This window comes from Pristiophorus japonicus, chromosome 12 (genome assembly GCF_044704955.1).
Source record: "Pristiophorus japonicus isolate sPriJap1 chromosome 12, sPriJap1.hap1, whole genome shotgun sequence".
NCBI classification, from domain to species: domain Eukaryota; kingdom Metazoa; phylum Chordata; class Chondrichthyes; family Pristiophoridae; genus Pristiophorus; species Pristiophorus japonicus.
Window position 1 is genome coordinate 203904085 of NC_091988.1, and position 17312 is coordinate 203921396.

Consider the following 17312-nt stretch of genomic DNA (forward strand, 5'->3'; position numbering starts at 1 on the left):
GTACGGGAGGGACAGGAAGTTGAAGAGGCCAATTCACTAAATATATTCAAAAGGGAGTTAGATGAAGTCCTTACTACTCGGGGGATCAAGGGTTATGGCGAGAAAGCAGGAAGTGGGTACTGAAGTTTCATGTTCAGCCATGAACTCATTGAATGGCGGTGCAGGCTAGAAGGGCTGAATGGCCTACTCCTGCACCTATTTTCTATGTTTCTATGTTTCTATGTCAGTGGGCAGAACTGTGGCAAATGGAGTTCAATGTGGGCATATGAATTCATCCACTTTGGACCCAAGAAAGATAAATGAGAGTATTTTCCAAATGGTGAGAAACTATGGAGGAGCAAAGAGATTTGGGAGTCAAAGTACACAAATCATTAAGAGCCTGTAGATACAAAAAGCAATCAAACAGGCTAATGAAATGTTGGCCTTGATCTCGGGGCTGGAATACAGAGGGGAGGCAGTGCTGCTTCACCTGTACAGAGCTTGCTCAGAACCCCCCCCCCCGGGACATTGCATCCAGTTCTGGGCCCCCCTCAAGGAGGTTACATCGGTCTCGGCGGGGGAGCAGCCAGATTCACCAGAATGATACTGGGGCTGAAAGGGTTAAATCCCGAGGACAGGCTGCACAGACTGGGCTTGTGTTCCCTGAGTGTAGAAGGATGTGGTGGTGATTTAACTTGATTTGATTGGGTAGATCGAGAGAAATTATTTCCTCTGGTGGGGGAAATTAGGGTCCCGGCCGTTCAGCCCCTCGAGCCCGTTAGATCATGAATGATCCGTACTTCACTCTATTTACCTGCGATGGTGTGGGTCTGGAGTCAATGTAGGCCAGACCGGGTAAGGACGGCAGGTTTCCGTCCCGAAAGGGATCATAGTGAGGGGCTTTTACAACAATCCCACAGCTTCATGGTCACTTTTACTCAGACCAGATTTTTAATTTCCAGGTTTAAAAAAAAAACTGATTTCAAAGGTCTGAAGCTGGCAGGGTGGGATTGAAACTCATGGTTCACACTGGATTACTGGTCCAGTAACACGGCACCTAAACTTAGCTTGTTTCTCCGTAAATGCAGCTAATCTCAAGAAAGCACAACTGAGGCCTTTGTTTCGTGTGGTTGCATCTGTTTATTGATAAAACTAATTGGCTGCCTCACTAATGCCGGGACGTGCTTTTCCTCTTAAAAAACTTCCATTGGACTTTAATAGTTAACATCCAGTCGTTCACCAATGAGCTTTGACAAGCAGATGTACAGAAATGCCCTTTGGGGGCAGGTTGGGCTTTACAGGATTTGGTGCTGGTGGTGTCTGGGCGTCCCATTCATTTGCCCTGAGCTTTCTGGGCCTTCTGGGCAGACTTGGTGACCTTGCCCGCAGAGGAGCTTTTCTTCTCCACGTTCTTAATGACGCCCACAGCAACCGTCTGCCTCATGTCACGGACGGCAAAACGGCCTGGAAAAGGAGACATGGGGAAGTCAGATTAGCATTGGATAACGAGGGGGGAGGAACAGAGCAAAGGAGGTGGTAACACCAGCCGTGGCTCAGTGGGCAGCACGCTCGCTCTGTCAGAAAGTCGTGGGTTCAAGCCCCTGCTCAGGGACTTGAGCACATAATCCAGGCCGACACTGAGGGAGCGCCACACTGTCCGAGGGGCAGTACCGAGGGAGAGCCGCACTGTCGGAGGGGCAGTACCGAGGGAGTGCCGCAATGTCGGGAGGGGCAGTACTGAGGGAGCGCCGCACTGTCGGAGGGGCAGTATTGAGGGAATGCCGCACTGTCGGAGGGGCAGTACTGAGGGAATGCCGCACTGTCGGAAGGGCAGTACTGAGGGAGAGCCGCACTGTTGGAGGGGCAGTACTGAGGGAGCACCGCACTGTCAGAGGGGCAGTACTGAGGGAGCGCCGCACTGTCGGAGGGGCAGTACTGAGGGAGCGCCGCACTGTCGGAGGGGCAGTACTGAGGGAGCGCCGCACTGTCGGAGGGGCAGTACTGAGGGAGCGCTGCACTGTCGGAGGGGCAATACTGAGGGAGTGCCGCACTGTCGGCGGGGCAGTCTTTCAGATGTGACATTAAACTGAGGCCCCGTCTTCCCTCTCAGGTGGATGTAAAAGATCCCATGGCCACTATTTTGAAGAAGAGCAGGGGAGTTATCCCCGGTGTCCTGGGGCCAATATTTATCCCTCAGCCAACATCACTAAAACAGATTATCTGGTCATTTCTCACATTGCTGTTTGTGGGAGCTTGCTGTGCACAAGTTGGCTGCCACATTTCCTACATTACAACAGTGACTGCACTGCAATTGTATTTCATTGGCTGTAAAGCGCTTTGGGACGTCCCGAGGTCTGTCTATCCGCACACAGGTACTCACCGAGAGGGGGATACTTGGAAAAGCTCTCCACACACATGGGTTTCCCAGGAGACATCTCCACAATGGCGGCATCGCCAGACTTCAAGGTCTTGGGATTGTCCTCCAGCTTCTTGCCGGAACGTCGGTCGATCTTCTCCTTCAGCTCGGCGAACTTGCAGGCGATGTGCGCGGTGTGGCAGTCGATGACGGGGGAGTAACCGGCACTGATCTGACCCGGGTGGTTGAGGATAATTACCTGCGGACACAGGCACGCACACCGTTAATGCCGCGGCTAAACTCTGCGCCCGCGCGCCCGCCCCCGGGGAAATCCTCCCAACTCAATTACCTCAAGTGTACCACACACAAACGGGTCCGTGCCGGGGTTTATGCTCCCCACCAGCCCCCTCCCACCCCTCTCCATCTCACCCCATCACCATATCCCTCTATCCCTTTCTCCCTCATGTGTTTATCCAGCCTCCCCTTAAATACATCGATACTATTCACCTCAACCCCTCCCTGTGGCAGCGAGTTCCACATTCTCACCACTCACTGGGTAAAGAAGTTTCTCCTGAATTCCCCATTGGATTTATTAGTGACTGTCTGATATTGATGGCCCCTAGTTCTGGTCTCCCCCACAACGGGAAACATCTTCTCTACGTTTACCCTATCCAACCCCTTCAGAATCTCAAAGACCTCTATCAGGTCACCCCTCGGCCTTCTCCCTGCTAGAGAAACGAGCCCCAGCCTGTTCACTCTTTGCTGATGTTATTACCTCTCAACTCTGGTAACATTTTCGTAACTCTTTTTTTTAATTTGTCCAGTGCTTCTATGCCCTTTTCATACTATATGACCGGAACTGTACACAGTGCTCCAAGTGTGGTCTAAGCAAAGTTCGATACAGGTTTAATATAAAGCTCTCTGCTTATCAATTCTATCCCTCAGTACTGGGTCCATTGCTTATTGTGGTATATATCAATGATTTACACTTGAATGTAGGGGGTATGATTAAGAAGTTTGCAGATGATACTAAAATTGTCCGTGTGGTTGATAATGAACTTGAAAGCTGTAGACTGCAGGAAGATATCGATGAACTGGTCAGGTGGGCAGAACAGTGGCAAATGGAATTTAATCCGGAGAAGTGTGAGGTAATGCATTTTGGAGGGCTAACAAGGCAAGGGAATACACATTAAATGGTAGGACACTGAGAAGTGGAGAGGAATAGAGGGACCTTGGAGTGCATGTCCACAGATCCCTGAAGCTAGCAGGCCAGGTAGATAAGGTGGTTAAGAAGGCATACGGAATGCTTACCTTTATTAGCCGAGGCGTAGAATATAAGAACAGGGGGGTTATGCTTGAACTGTATAAAACACTGGTTAGGCCACAGCTAGAGTACTGCGTGCAGTTCTGGTCACCGCATTACAGGAAATATGTGATTGCACTGGAGAAGGTACAGAGGAGATTTACGAGGATGTTGCCTGGACTGGAGAATTTTAGCTATGAGGAAAGATTGGATAGGCTGGGGTTGTTTTCCTTGGAACAGAGGAGGCTGAGGGGAGACCTAATTGAGGTGTATAAAATTATGAGGGGCCTGGATAGAGTGGATAGGAAGGACCTGTTTTCCTTAGAAACAACCAGGGGGCATAGATTGAAAATAATTGGTAGGAGGTTTAGAGGGGATTTGAGGGAAAATTTCTTCACCAAGAGGGTGGTGGGAGTCTGGAACTCACTGCCTGAAAGGGTGGTAGAGGCAGAAACCCTCACATTTAAAAAGTACTTGGAAGTGTTGTAACCTACAGGGCTACGGACCGAGAGCTGGAAAGTGGGATTAGGCTGGGTAGCTCTTGGTCGGCCGGCGAGGACACGATGGGCCGAATGTAAAGTTTGATGATTCTATGAAATGAAAACCAGTGCATGGTTTGCTTTTTTATGGCCTTATTAACCTGCATCACTATTTTTAATGATATGTGTATCTGTGGCCCCAGACCCCCCTGTTCCTTTTCCCAATTTACTCTTATTATCCAAGGAGTGTCTGGCCTCCTTATTCTTCCTAACAAAACGCTCCCCTCACACTTACTATCAAATTCATTTGCATTTACTCGCCCATTCTTGAATTACTGAATTACTGTGAATGGTCAGTGTCTGACCCCGTGTCCCAGAGTGTGAAAGGTCAGTGTTATGTTTGCAAACCGCACCATGTGTAAGACTTGCCACCAGGGGGCACACCTGTGGGAGACCTAAGGGTCACCTGTGCACCCTGGGCAAGTAGGTATAAAAGGCAGTCCACCATGCTGCTTCCTCACTTTGGAGGTACATTAAAGAGACCAAGGTTACAAGGTTTGAGCTTACAACACAGTCTTGTGGAGTTATTCTGAACTTAACAATTGGCGACAAGTTACAGATCAGGAACTTTCACGTGGTAATGGCTGCTGTTGGTATTCTTGAGAGATTTGTTGAGGGTGATGATTGGGAAGCCTTCATTGAGCGTCTCGAACAGTACTTCGTGGCCAACGAGCTGGACACAGCTGAGGCGGCAGTCAAGCGCAGGGCGATTCTCCTCACCGTATGTGGGTCTTCGATATATGGCCTCCTCAAAAATCTGCTGGCACCGGTCAAACCAACGGTGGTTCGGGAACACCTCAAGCCGAAGGAGAGCATCTTAATGGCCAGGTATCGCTTTTACACGCACCATCGCTCCGAGGGCCAGAATATGGCGAGCTTTGTCGCCGACCTAAGACGCCTTGAGGGACAGTGAAAATTTGCCGGATCTTTGGGGGAAATGTTGCGGGACTTTTTCGTGCTTGGAATCGGCCATGAGGTCATTCTTCACAAACTGCTGTCTGCCGAATCCTGAGATCTGAGCAAGGCCATCGCGATAGCCCAGGCTTTCATATCCATGAGCGACAACACGAAACAGATATCTTCACAGCATCAAAGCTCATCGGCCAGCACTGTGCATAAAATAATGTCTTCAGCAGGCAGAACTGTACATGGCAGGGCCTACACGACCGCAGAGGCCAGGCCTAAGGTGACTCGGAGGCCACTGTGGGGTGTGAATGCGTATCCATTAACACCATGTTGGCACTGCGGGGGCAGTCATAGAGCCCATCAAGGTCGATTCAAGCACTATGTGTGCAAGGGCTGTGGAACAATGGGGCACCTCCAGCGAATGTGCAAATGAATTCTGACTCACCACGTGGCAGAGTCAGGAGAGGACAACCGACCCAACGAGGATCACACTGAACGAGCAGGAGAGGCAACTCAACCTGAGGATGAAGAGGAAGTGTATGGGGTACACACCTTCACCACCAAAAGCCCTCCAATAATGTTAAAAATTAAACTTAAAGGCATTCCAGACTCCATGGAATTGGACACGGGGTGAGTCAATCAACCATGAGCCAGAAGGCTTTTGAGAAACTGTGGGGCAACAAGGCACAGAGGCCAAAACTGAGCCCGATTCACACAACACTGCATACTTACACCAAAGAACTGATACCTGTTATCGGCAATGCGGCAGTGAAAGTATCGTACGACGGAATGGTGCATGATTGACCACTATGGATTGTACCAGGCGATGGCCCAACACTGTTCGGCAGAAGCTGGCTAGGAAAGATCCGATGGAACTGAGACATCAAAGCACTGTCTTCGGTGGATGATGCCTTCGTGCATCCAGGTGCTAAACAAATTCCCGCCGTTAGTTGAGCCAGGCATCGGCAATTTCACAGGCACCAAGGTGCAGATCCATCGTGTTCCTGGGGCACGGCCCGTTCATCACAAGGCCCGAGCAGTCCCATATATGATGCGAGAGAAAGTCGAGATCGGGCTGGACAGACTTCAACGCGAGGGAATCATATCGCCAGTCGAGTTCATTGAGTGGGCCAGTCCAATTGTGCCGGTGCTAAAGAGCGATGGGACGGTCAGAATCTGTGGGGATTACAAGGTAACGATCAACCACGTCTCGTTACAGGACCAGTACCCACTACCCAAAGCGGAGGACCTATTCGCAACGCTAGCGGGGGAAAGTCCTTCACCAAGCTAGATCTAATCTCTGCTTACAAGACACAGGAGCTGGCTGAACCGTCAAAGAAATGGACGTGTATAAACACGCACAAAGGACTGTTTGTGTACCACAGATGCCCCTTTGGGATTCGCTCGGGAGCGGCCATCTTCCAGAGGAACATGGAGAGTCTGCTGAAATCGGTTCCATGCACCGTGGTGTTCCAAGATGACATCTTGATCACTGGTCACAACACCACCAAACACTTGCACAACCTGGAAGAGGTTCTAAAGCGACTGGACAGAGTGGGACTCAGGCTGAAATGCTCCAAGTGTGTTTTCCTGGCGCCAGAGGTCGAATTTCTGTGGAGAAAGATGGCGGCAGGTGGCATCAGACCCACGGACTCCAAGATGGAGGCCATCAAGAATGCACCCAGACCACAGAATGGGACAGAGCTGCGTTCGTTCCTGGGACTCCTCAACTATTTTGGTAACTTTCTACCGGGGTTGAGCACTTTGCTGGAACCCTTGCATTTATTGTTACGCAAGAGCCAGCCTTTAATAAGGCCAGAAACCTGCTATGCTCTAACAAGTTACTTGTATTGTATGACCCATGTAAACGTTTAGTACGAGCTTGTGATGCATCATTCTACGGGGTCAGTTGTGTGTTGCAGCAAGCAAATGTGTCAGGCAAACTGCAACCGGTTGCCTATGCATCCATAAGTTTATCCAAGGCTGAAAGAGCCTACAATATGGTTGAGAAAGAAGCGTTAGCATGTGTATACGGGGCTAAGAAAATGCACCAATACCTATTTGGTCTCTGGTTCAAGCGCGAAACCGACCACAAACCGTTGACTTCACTGCTTACAGAAAGCAAAGGTACCAACACCAACGCTTCATCCCGCATCCAAAGCTGGGCACTAACATTGTCTCTGTATGACTATGTAATCTGCCACAGACCAGGCACGGAGAACTGCGCCGATGCCCTCAGTCGGCTACCATTGCCCACCACCGGGTGGAAATGGCGCAACCCGCAGACTTGCCTCTGGTAATGGATGCTTTTGAGAGCGAGGGGTCACCTGTCACGGCTCGCCAGATCAGGACCTGGACTAGCCTGGACCCTGTGCTATCGCTAGTAAAAAGCTGCATCTTTAATGGGAGCTGGCCGGCGGTTCCGGGGAAATGCAAGATGAAATTAAGCCATTCCACCGACGTAAGGATGAATTGTCCATCCAATCGGATTGTCTCCTATGGGGGAATTGCGTGGTTTTGCCAAAAAAAGGCAGGGAAACGTTTATATGTGACCTACACAGTACCCACCCAGGCATAGTCATGATGAAGGCTGTCGCCAGGTCACATGTTTGGTGGCCCGGCATTGACTCCGAATTGGAGTCATGTGTACACCAGTGCAACACTTGCTCAAAGTTGAGCAACACACCCAGAGAGGCCCCTCTGAGCCTGTAGTCATGGCCCTCAAACCATGGTCCACGGTCCACGTAGATTTTGCTGGCCCTTTTCTAGGAAAAATGCTTCTAGTAGCAGTGGACACTTACTCTAAATGGATTGAATGTATAATAATATCATCATGTACGTCCACTGCCACCACTGAAAGCCTCCGGGCCATGTTCACCACGCATGGTTTACCCAACGCCCTTGTTAGTGACAATGGACCGTGTTTCACCAGCTCGGAATTCATCGGGTTCATGACCCGCAATGGCATTAAGTATGTCAGGTCTGCCCCATTTAAGCCCGCATCCAATGGTCAAGTGGAACGGTCAGTCCAAACCATCAAGCAGAGCTTGAAACGCGTGATGTACGGCTCCCTGCAGACCCGGTTATCTCGGGTCCTGCTCAGCTACCGGACACGACCCCACTTGCTCACCGGGGTTCACCTGCAGAATTGTTAATGAAGAGAGCACTCAAAACCAGGCTCTCCTTAGTCCACCCAGATCCCAATGATCACGTAGAAACCCGGCGTCACTGGCATAATGTGTACCACGATCACACGGCTGTATCACGTGACATTGAGGTTAATGATCCTGTGTTTGTTCTCAATTATGGTCATGGTCCCAAATGGATTGCTGGCACTGTTTTAACCAAGGAGGGGAATAGAGTGTTTGTTGTTAAACTGTTGAATGGGCAAACGTGCAGAAAGCACTTGGATCAGACCAAACTGCGATTCACTGACAACCAAGAACAGTTTGAAGAAGACTTTACCATCTATGATCCACCAACATACACCCAACCAGCAATCGACCTCGCGGTCAACCACGAGGATGAACCCACCATGCCCGACAGTCCGATCAGACCAGCCGCGTGGCAGTGCAGCAATGATCCGACCAATTCACCCAGGCCAGGACTTCAACTCAGGTAATCGACCCGGGAACGCAGGGCGCCAGATCGCCTCAACCTGTAAATAACTTGTACATAGGACTTTGTGGGGGGGAGTGATGTTATGTATGCAAACCTCATCAATGTGTAAGACTTACCACCAGGGGGCACACCTGTGGGAGACCCAAGGGTCACCTGTGCATCCTGGGCAAGCAGGTATAAAAGGCAGTCCACCATGCTGCTTCCTCACTCTGGAGTTACGTTAAAGAGACCAAGATCACAATGGTTTGAGCTTACAACACAGCCTTGTGGAGTTATTCTAAACTTAACAGTCAGTGTGTGACCCAGTGCCCCAGAGTGTGAAAGGTCAGTGTCCCACCCAATCTTAGATGTAGTCCATTATTAGAATTAGTTTGTCCTTCTCTCTGTTGTTGGGTTGACTGTAAAGGTGTTTTTTTTTGGGGGGGGGAAATGGAAGAGGTCCAAATCCCCCCTTCTCTCCCAAGATCTATTGGTTCCTTCTACTCTAGTCTCCATGGCCCTGCTCCAAAACTGGCCAACAGAGCTCCCTGACCTCTGCTCGCTGACCCCTTCTCCCTGTCTCCTGCTCCCTGGTCATGTTCCAGAGCACTCCAACAGGGCTCCCTGACCCCTGTGAGATTGGTTCAGGGATGCCACCGTGACTGACTGTGGACGCCACCCCCCATCCCCTCCCTTCCACCCCCCCCTCCCCAACAAGCTGATACTCCAGTGCAGTGCTGAGGGAGTGCTGCACTGTTGGAGGTGCCGTCTTTCAGATGAGATGTTAAACCGAGGCCCCGTCTGCTCTCTCAGGAAGAGGTAAAAGATCCCATGGCACCATTTCGCAGAAGAGCAGGGGAGTTATCCCCGGTGTCCTGGCCAATATTTATCCCTCAATCAACATAACAAAAACAGATTAGCTGGTCTGTATCACATTGCTGTGAGTGGGAGTTTGCTGTGCGCAAATTGGCTGCAGTGTTTCCCACATTGCAACAGTGACTACACTCCAAAAGTACTTCATTGGCTGTAAAACACTTTGAGACATCTGGTGGTTGTGAAGGATCTATATAAATGCAAGTCTTTCTTTTGATCTCAGTTAGTCCATTATGGGGCGGGTGATGAGGAGGGTGAAGTTAAAGCTGTAATATATATAGCTCCACCCAGTGGACTTCTGTGGCACTGCAGCCATTGCTGTTTACAACAATAAAGTCACCTGACTAGGGTTCCTGAAGTTATCAGCCATCTGACAGCCTATATGTGTTTGTGATGTCGTACTGAAAAATATAAAACATTTGGCGACGAGAATGGGATAATTAGGTAACAAAGCTGCAATTTTTGTTGGTGAATGATTCAGCCAGAATGATTGAGACTTTGAGAGCTTCTCTGTTTTGATTAACACTAAAAATCCAAGGTAAATTACAAGCACACTTGGCTGAACTGCCAGAGTCCAGATGGCCGCGCCTATAGGAATAATAGGGTGCTTGGGGGAATTTCAACGTGACCGTGAAAGTTTCAGAGCATATGTGGAGCGGCTAGAAATGATCTAAATAGTATCATCGAAGTCCCTGATAAAAACCATAACCGGGGGTGTTGGAAAGAAAACAGGCTATTTTCTTAACTGAAACAGGGCCCGAGATGTATGAAATCCTGAAAAATCTGCTTGTGCCTATCAAGCCAAAGAACACATCACTTAAGCAGATTCTAATTAAGTTAGAACAGCACTACAGTCCTGAGCCCGTGGAAATTGCTGAAAGTTATCGTTTCGGAATACGAGATCAGTTAATCGAAGAAAGTATCAGTGAGTACAATGTAGCATTAAAGAAGTTATCCATTCACTGTAACTTTGGAAACTTTCAGCACCGAGCATTGCATGCCCGCTTTGTTTGTGGGATGAAAAATGATGCGATCAGAAGAAAGTTATTGACAACTCCTAACGACTTTTGATTTAGCTTGTCAGACAGCTATGTCGATGGATGTGGCCGACCAATATTCCTAAGAATTTCGTACCATTACCAGTTGTCAGACAACCGAGGTGAATCGCCTGCAGGTTAAAAGTAAAAGTCAGTTGGGCCCCGGGAGCAGCGCATTGAAGTCATGCTATCGGTGTCTGGGACAACGCATTGCTCAAAGTTGTCCATATGTGAAGGCAGAGTGTTTCATCTGCAGGAAAACTGGGCATCTTGCGAAGGCATGTCGACTGAAGAGTAAACCAACTTTCAAAGCTATAAGTAGAAATCCCCAGAGACTACATAGCATGGAAGAAAAACAACAGGACGAGGAGGTTTTAGAGCTACACATCATCAGGAGCACAAGGTTAACTAACAGCGATTCGGAAAGTATCATTGTCCAAATAAATGTTGCAGGAACTCAGTGGAGTACTTAGGGTACAGAGTAGACAAAGATGGTTTACATCTAACCATGGGAAAGCTGGATGCAATCAGAAATGTACCTACTCCCAAGAATGTCACTGAACTTCGAACATTTTTGGGTCTTTTGAACTATTATGGGAAGTTCCTACCAAATGTTCCCCCTGCAAAACAGCTACACGGCTTTGGGTACTGTTGAGGGGGATGACTCATCAGGGGAGGGCAGCAGCAGCCAAGTTCATGGCACCGTGGCTGACTCTGCTGCACAGAAGGGCAGGAAAAAGAATAGGAGAGCTATAGTGATGGGGATTCGATTGTAAGGGGAATAGATAGACGTTTCTGCAGCCGCAACCGAGACTCCAGGATGGTATGTTGCCTCCCTGGTGCAAGGGTCAAGGATGTCTCGGAGCGGGTGCAGGGCATTCTCAAAAGGGAGGGTGAATGGCCAGTTGTCGTGGTGCATATAGGTACCAACGATATAGGTAAAAAATAGGATGAGGTCCTACAAGACGAATCTAGGGAGCTAGGAGCTAAATTAAAAAGTAGGACCTCAAAAGTAGTAATCTCAGGATTGCTACCAATGCCACGTGCTAGTCAGAGTAGGAATCACAGGATAGCTCAGATAAATACGTGGCTTGAGGAGTGGTGCACAAGGGAGGGATTCAAATTCCTGGGGCATTGGAACCAGTTCTGGGGGAGGTGGGACCAGTACAAACCGGACGGTCTGCACCTGGGCAGGACCGGAACCAATGACCTAGGGGGGAGTGTTTGCTAGTGCTGTTGGGAGGAGTTAAACTAATATGGCAGGGGGATGGGAACCTATGCAAGGAGACAGAGGGAAGTAGAATAGGGGCAGGAGCAAAAGATAGAAAGAAGAAAAGTAAAAGTGGAGGGCAGAGAAACCTAAGGCAAAAAGCAAAAAGGGCCACATTACACCAAAATTCTAAAAAGGCAAAGTGTGTTAAAAAGACCAGCCTGAAGGCTCTGTGCCTCAATGCGAGGAGTATTCGGAATAAGGTAGACGAATTAACTGCGCAGATAGCAGTTAACGGGTATGATGTAATTGACATCATGGAGACATGGCTCCAGGGTGACCAAGGCTGGGAACTCAACATCCAGGGGTATTCAGCGTTTAGGAAGGATAGACAGAAAGGAAAAGGAGGCGGGGTGGCATTGCTGGTTAAAGAGGAAATTAACGCAATAGTAAGGAAGGACATTAGCTTGGATGATGTGGAATCGGTATGGGTAGAGCTACGGAATACCAAGGAGCAGAAAACGCTAGTGGGAGTTGTGTACAGACCACCAAACAGTAGTAGTAAGGTTGGGAACAGCATCGAACAAGAAATTGGGGATGCATGCAATAAAGGTACAGCAGTTATCATGGGCGACTTTAATCTACATATTGATTGGGCTAACCAAACTGGTAGCAATGCGGTGGAGGAGGATTTCCTGGAGTGTATTCAGGATGGTTTTCTAGACCAATATGTCGAGGAACCAACTAGGGAGCTGGCCATCCTAGACTGGGTGATGTGTAATGAGAAAGGACTAATTAGCAAACTTGTTGTGTGAGGCCCCTAGGGGAAGAGTGACCATAACATGGTAGAATTCTTTATTAAGATGGAGAGTGACACAGTTAATTCAGAAACTAGGGTACTGAACTTAAGGAAAGGTAACTTCGATGGTTTGAAGCGTGAATTGGCTAGAATAGATTGGCAAATGATACTTAAAGGGTTGACGGTGGATAGGCAAAGGCAAACATTTAAAGATCACATGGATGAACTTCAGCAATTGTACATCCCTGTCTGGAGTAAAAATAAAACTGGGAAGGTGGCTCAACCGTGGCTAACAATGAAAATTAAGGATAGTTTTAAATCCAAGGAAGAGGCATATAAATTGGCCAGAAAAAGCAACAAACCTGAGGACTGGGAGAAATTTAGAATTCAGCAGAGGAGGGCAAAGGGTTTAATTAAGAGGGGAAAAATAGAGTACGAGAAGAAGCTTGCCAGGAACATAAAAATTGACTGCAAAAGCTTCGATAGATATGTGAAGAGAAAAAGATTAGTGAAGACAAACTTAGGTCCCTTGCAGTCGGATTCAGGTGAAGTTATAATGGGGAACAAAGAAATGGCAGACCAACTGAACAAATACTTTGCTTCTGTCTTCACGAAGGAAGATACAAATAACCTTCTGGAAGTACTAGGGGACCGAGGGTCTAGTGAGAAGGAGGAACTGAAGGAACAAGGCGGAAAATTGTATTAGGGAAATTGATGGGATTGAAGGCCGATAAATCCCTGGGGCATGATAGTCTGCATCCCAGAGTACTTAAGGAAGTGGCCCTAGAAATAGCGGATGCATTGGTGATCATTTTCCAACAGTCTATCGACTCTGGATCAGTTCCCATGGACTGGAGGGTAGCTAATGTAACACCACTTTTTAAAAAGGGAGGGAGTGAGAAAGTGGGAAATTATAGACTGGTTAGCCTGACATCAGTAGTGGGGAAAATGTTGGAATCAATTATTAAAGATGAAATAGCAGCGCATTTAGAAAGCAGTGACAGGATCGGTCCAAGTCAACATGGATTTATGAAAGGGAAATCATGCTTGACAAATCTTCTGGAATTTTTTGAGGATGTATCTAGTGGAGTGGACATGGAAGAACCAGTGGATGTGGTGTATTTGGACTTTCAAAAGGCTTTTGACAAGGTCCCACACAAGAGATTGGTGTGTAAAATCAAAGCACATGGTATTGAGGGTAATATAGAGAACTGGTTGGCAGACAGGAAGCAGAGAGTCGGGATAAACGGGTCCTTTTCAGAATAGCAGGCAGTGACTAGTGGAGGGCTCAGTGCTGGGACCCCAGCTCTTTACAATATACATTAACGATTTGGATGAAGGAATAGAGTGTAACATCAATGATCTGGATGAAGGAACTGAGTGTAATATCTCCAAGTTTGCAGATGACACTAAACGGGGTAGCAGTGTGAGCTGTGAGGGGGACACTAGGAGGCTGCAGGGTGACTTGGACAGGTTAGGTGAGTGGGCAAATGCATGGCAGATGCAGTATAATGTAGATAAATGTGAGGTTATCCACTTTGGGGGGCAAAAACGCGAAGACAGATTATCTGAATGACGGCAGATTAGGAAAAGGGGAGGTGCAACGAGACCTGGGTGTCATGGTTCATCAGTCATTGAAAGTTGGCATGCAGGTACAGCAGGTGGTGAAGAAGGCAAATGGTAAGTTGGCCTTCATAGCTAGGGGATTTGAGTATAGGAGCACGGAGGTCTTACTGCAGTTGTACAGGGCCTTGGTGAGGCCTCATCTGGAATATTGTGTTCAGTTTTGGTCTCCTAATCTGAGGAAGGACGTTCTTGCTATTGAGAGAGTGCAGCGAAGGTTTACCAGACTGATTCCCGGGATGGCAGGACTGACATATGAGGAGAGACTGGATCAACTGGGCCTTTATACATTGGAGTTTAGAAGGATGGGAGGAGATCTCATAGAAACATATAAGATTCTGACGGGACGGGAGAGGTTAGATGCGGGAAGAATGTTCCCGATGTTGGGGAAGTCCAGAACCAGAGGACACAGTCTTAGGATAAGGGGTAAGCCATTTAGGACTGAGATGAGGAGAAACTTCTTCACTCAGAGAGTTGTTAACCTGTGGAATTCCCTGCCGCAGAGAGTTGTTGATGTCAGTTCATTGGATATATTCGAGAGGAAGTTAGATATGGCCCTTACAGCTAAAGGGATCAAGGGGTATGGAGAGAAAGCAGGAAAGGGGTACTGAGAGAATGATCAGCTATGATCTTATTGAATGGTGTTGCAGGCTCGAAGGGCCGAATGGCCTACTCCTGCACCTATTTTCTATGTTTCTATGTTTCTATGTTTGGCTACAGTATTACATCCACTGAATGAAATATTGAAAAAACAAGTCCATTGGAAGTGGTCAGAATAATATGATGCAGCATTCAAGGAGTGTAAAAGCAACTTGGTAGAGAGCACCATGTTAGTTCACAATGACGTATCTAAGGAGATTAAGCTAGCATGTGATGCCTCTCCGTATGGAGCTGGGGCAGTGATCGCTCATGTACTACATAGTGGGGAGGAGAGACCAATTGCTTTTGCTTCACGCACTCTCAGTGCCAGTGAGCGGAATTATGCGCAAATTGAAAGGGAAGCTTTAGCATTAATTTTTGGTGTCAAGAAGTTCCACAAATACTTGTATGGTCGTAAGTTTACCATCGTTACGGACCATAAGCCCCTAACAGCAATCCTCCATCCAAAGTCCTCATTCCAACATTAGCTGCAGCCCGAATGCAGAGATGGGCTTTGATTTTTCAGTATATACATATGATATTGAATACAGACGATCAGCTGATCACAGTAATGCTGATGCTATGTCTAGATTACCTTCCCCATCACAAGTTACACCCGATAGGGAAGAAGTGTTCTATTTTTCATACTGTGACTGCCAGTCACAGCTGAAGAGATTGGTAGAGGAACCAAATGTGACCCAGTTATGTCAAAGGTGTATGAGTATATTGCAAATGGCTGGCCAAACCAGGTAACAGACAAAGATATTGATCCATTCTTCATTCGTAGGAATTAATTATCAGTCGATAAAGATTGTATCATGTGGGGTGCAAGAGTGGTTATCCCAAATAAATTCAGGTCCAAATTATTAGGCGACCTCCATGACCAGCACCTGGGAATGTGCTTGACCAAGAGTTTTGCACGCAGTTACTTTTGGTGGCCAGGTCTAGATAAAGATATAGGGCTAGATTTTACACTTTTGAGCTTATCGCCCAAAAATGGGTGTTATTTCCGGCTTGGGCGGTAAAAAGTGTTTTCAGATCGCCGGCTTCTCGCCCATTCTCAAAACACCTAGTCTCCACTTTTGAAATTAGGCGTTACCGTGAGCGATATGAAATGGGCGGTAGCATTAAATCTCACTGACCTTCTGCTGTAAAGTGTCACCATCCTTAGCAACGGCATGGCAACGCTCGATTCCCAGAATTCAGGAGGTCAAGGGTTATCATGACATGTGCAGAAGAGGAGATAGAGAGAGAGGGAGCTGAGAGGGACTGAAGGCATGTCTGGGTGTGGTGTGGCTGCTTTGGGAGGAAGGAGGGAGACTTTAGAGTTTTGCAGCAAATAGGGAAACAAAAATTAGCTGTTACCAGCCACATATTTACCCGAATTTGGCCTATAATGGAGGGAGAGGAGGAGGCATCACAGCACGCTGTGGAGACTGATGCTGGAGAGAGCAGTGAGATGGGAGAGGAGCACATTGGAGGGCACAAAACAGCAAGGAGGTTCTCAGATGAGGCAAATGCCTCCCTCCTGCAGGAGGTCGAGTCACGCTGGGGGATTTGGCATGGGGGAGGGCGTGGGAAGCCCACCCCAAAGGCCTACCAGAAGATATGGACCGTGATAGCAGAGGTGGTCTCGTCATCGACCAACGAGGTGTGTGAGGGCAACCAATGCCGCAAACGATGGAACGACCTTGTGGGAGCCGCAAGAGTAAGTATTACATTGATTTACATGTACTTATGTATTCATATAATTTGATTTGTAAGAGTCATGAGTGACTATCAGCAGATATGAGGTCTTCCACTTTTACCAGGAGTGTTTTACTCAAAGCCTGTGGTCACACTGCACATCTTTAGGTAAAGAATGATAATTATTATAATAACCATGATTACATCTATCGGATATAAGAACATAAGAAATAGGAACAGGAGTAGGCCATAGAGCCCCTCGAGCCATTCAATAAGATCATGGCTGATCTGATCATGGACTCAGCTCCACTTCCCCACCCTCTCCCCATAACCCCTTATCCCCTTATCGTTTAAGAAACTGTCTATTTATGTCTTAAATTTATTCAATGTCCCAGCTTCCACAGCTCTCTGAGGCAGCAAATTCCACAGAAATTTCTCCTCAGCTCTGTTTTAAATTATTCGAAGATCATGCCCCCTAGTTCTAGCCTCCCCCATCAGTGGAAACATCATCTCTGCATCCACCTTGTCAAGCCCCCTCATAATCTTATACGTTTCGATAAGATCACCTCTCATTCTTCTGAATTCCAATGAGTACAGGCCCAAACTACTCAACCTTTCCTCATAAGTCAACCCCCTCATCTCCAGAATCAACCTGGTGAACCTTCTCTGAACTGCCTCCAAAGCAAGTATATCCTTTCTTAAATAAGGAAACCAAAACTGTATGGAGTATTCCAGGTGTGGCCTCACCAATACCCTGTATAA

At 47.8% G+C, this 17312-nt stretch overlaps 1 protein-coding gene across 1 annotated transcript in view; it reads right to left on the minus strand.

The window, feature by feature from the left end:
• Window positions 1-1095: 1095 nt before the first annotated feature.
• LOC139277670 (elongation factor 1-alpha 2) overlaps window positions 1096-17312 on the minus strand; it is a 56573-nt gene continuing 40356 nt past the window's right edge. The window contains exons 7-8 of the mRNA XM_070896464.1: window positions 2360-2594; window positions 1096-1443 (exon numbers count right to left, since the gene is read on the minus strand). Coding sequence (XP_070752565.1) covers window positions 1313-1443; window positions 2360-2594 — 366 coding nt within the window. The 3' untranslated portion in view covers window positions 1096-1312. The remainder of the gene's footprint in view (window positions 1444-2359; window positions 2595-17312) is intronic.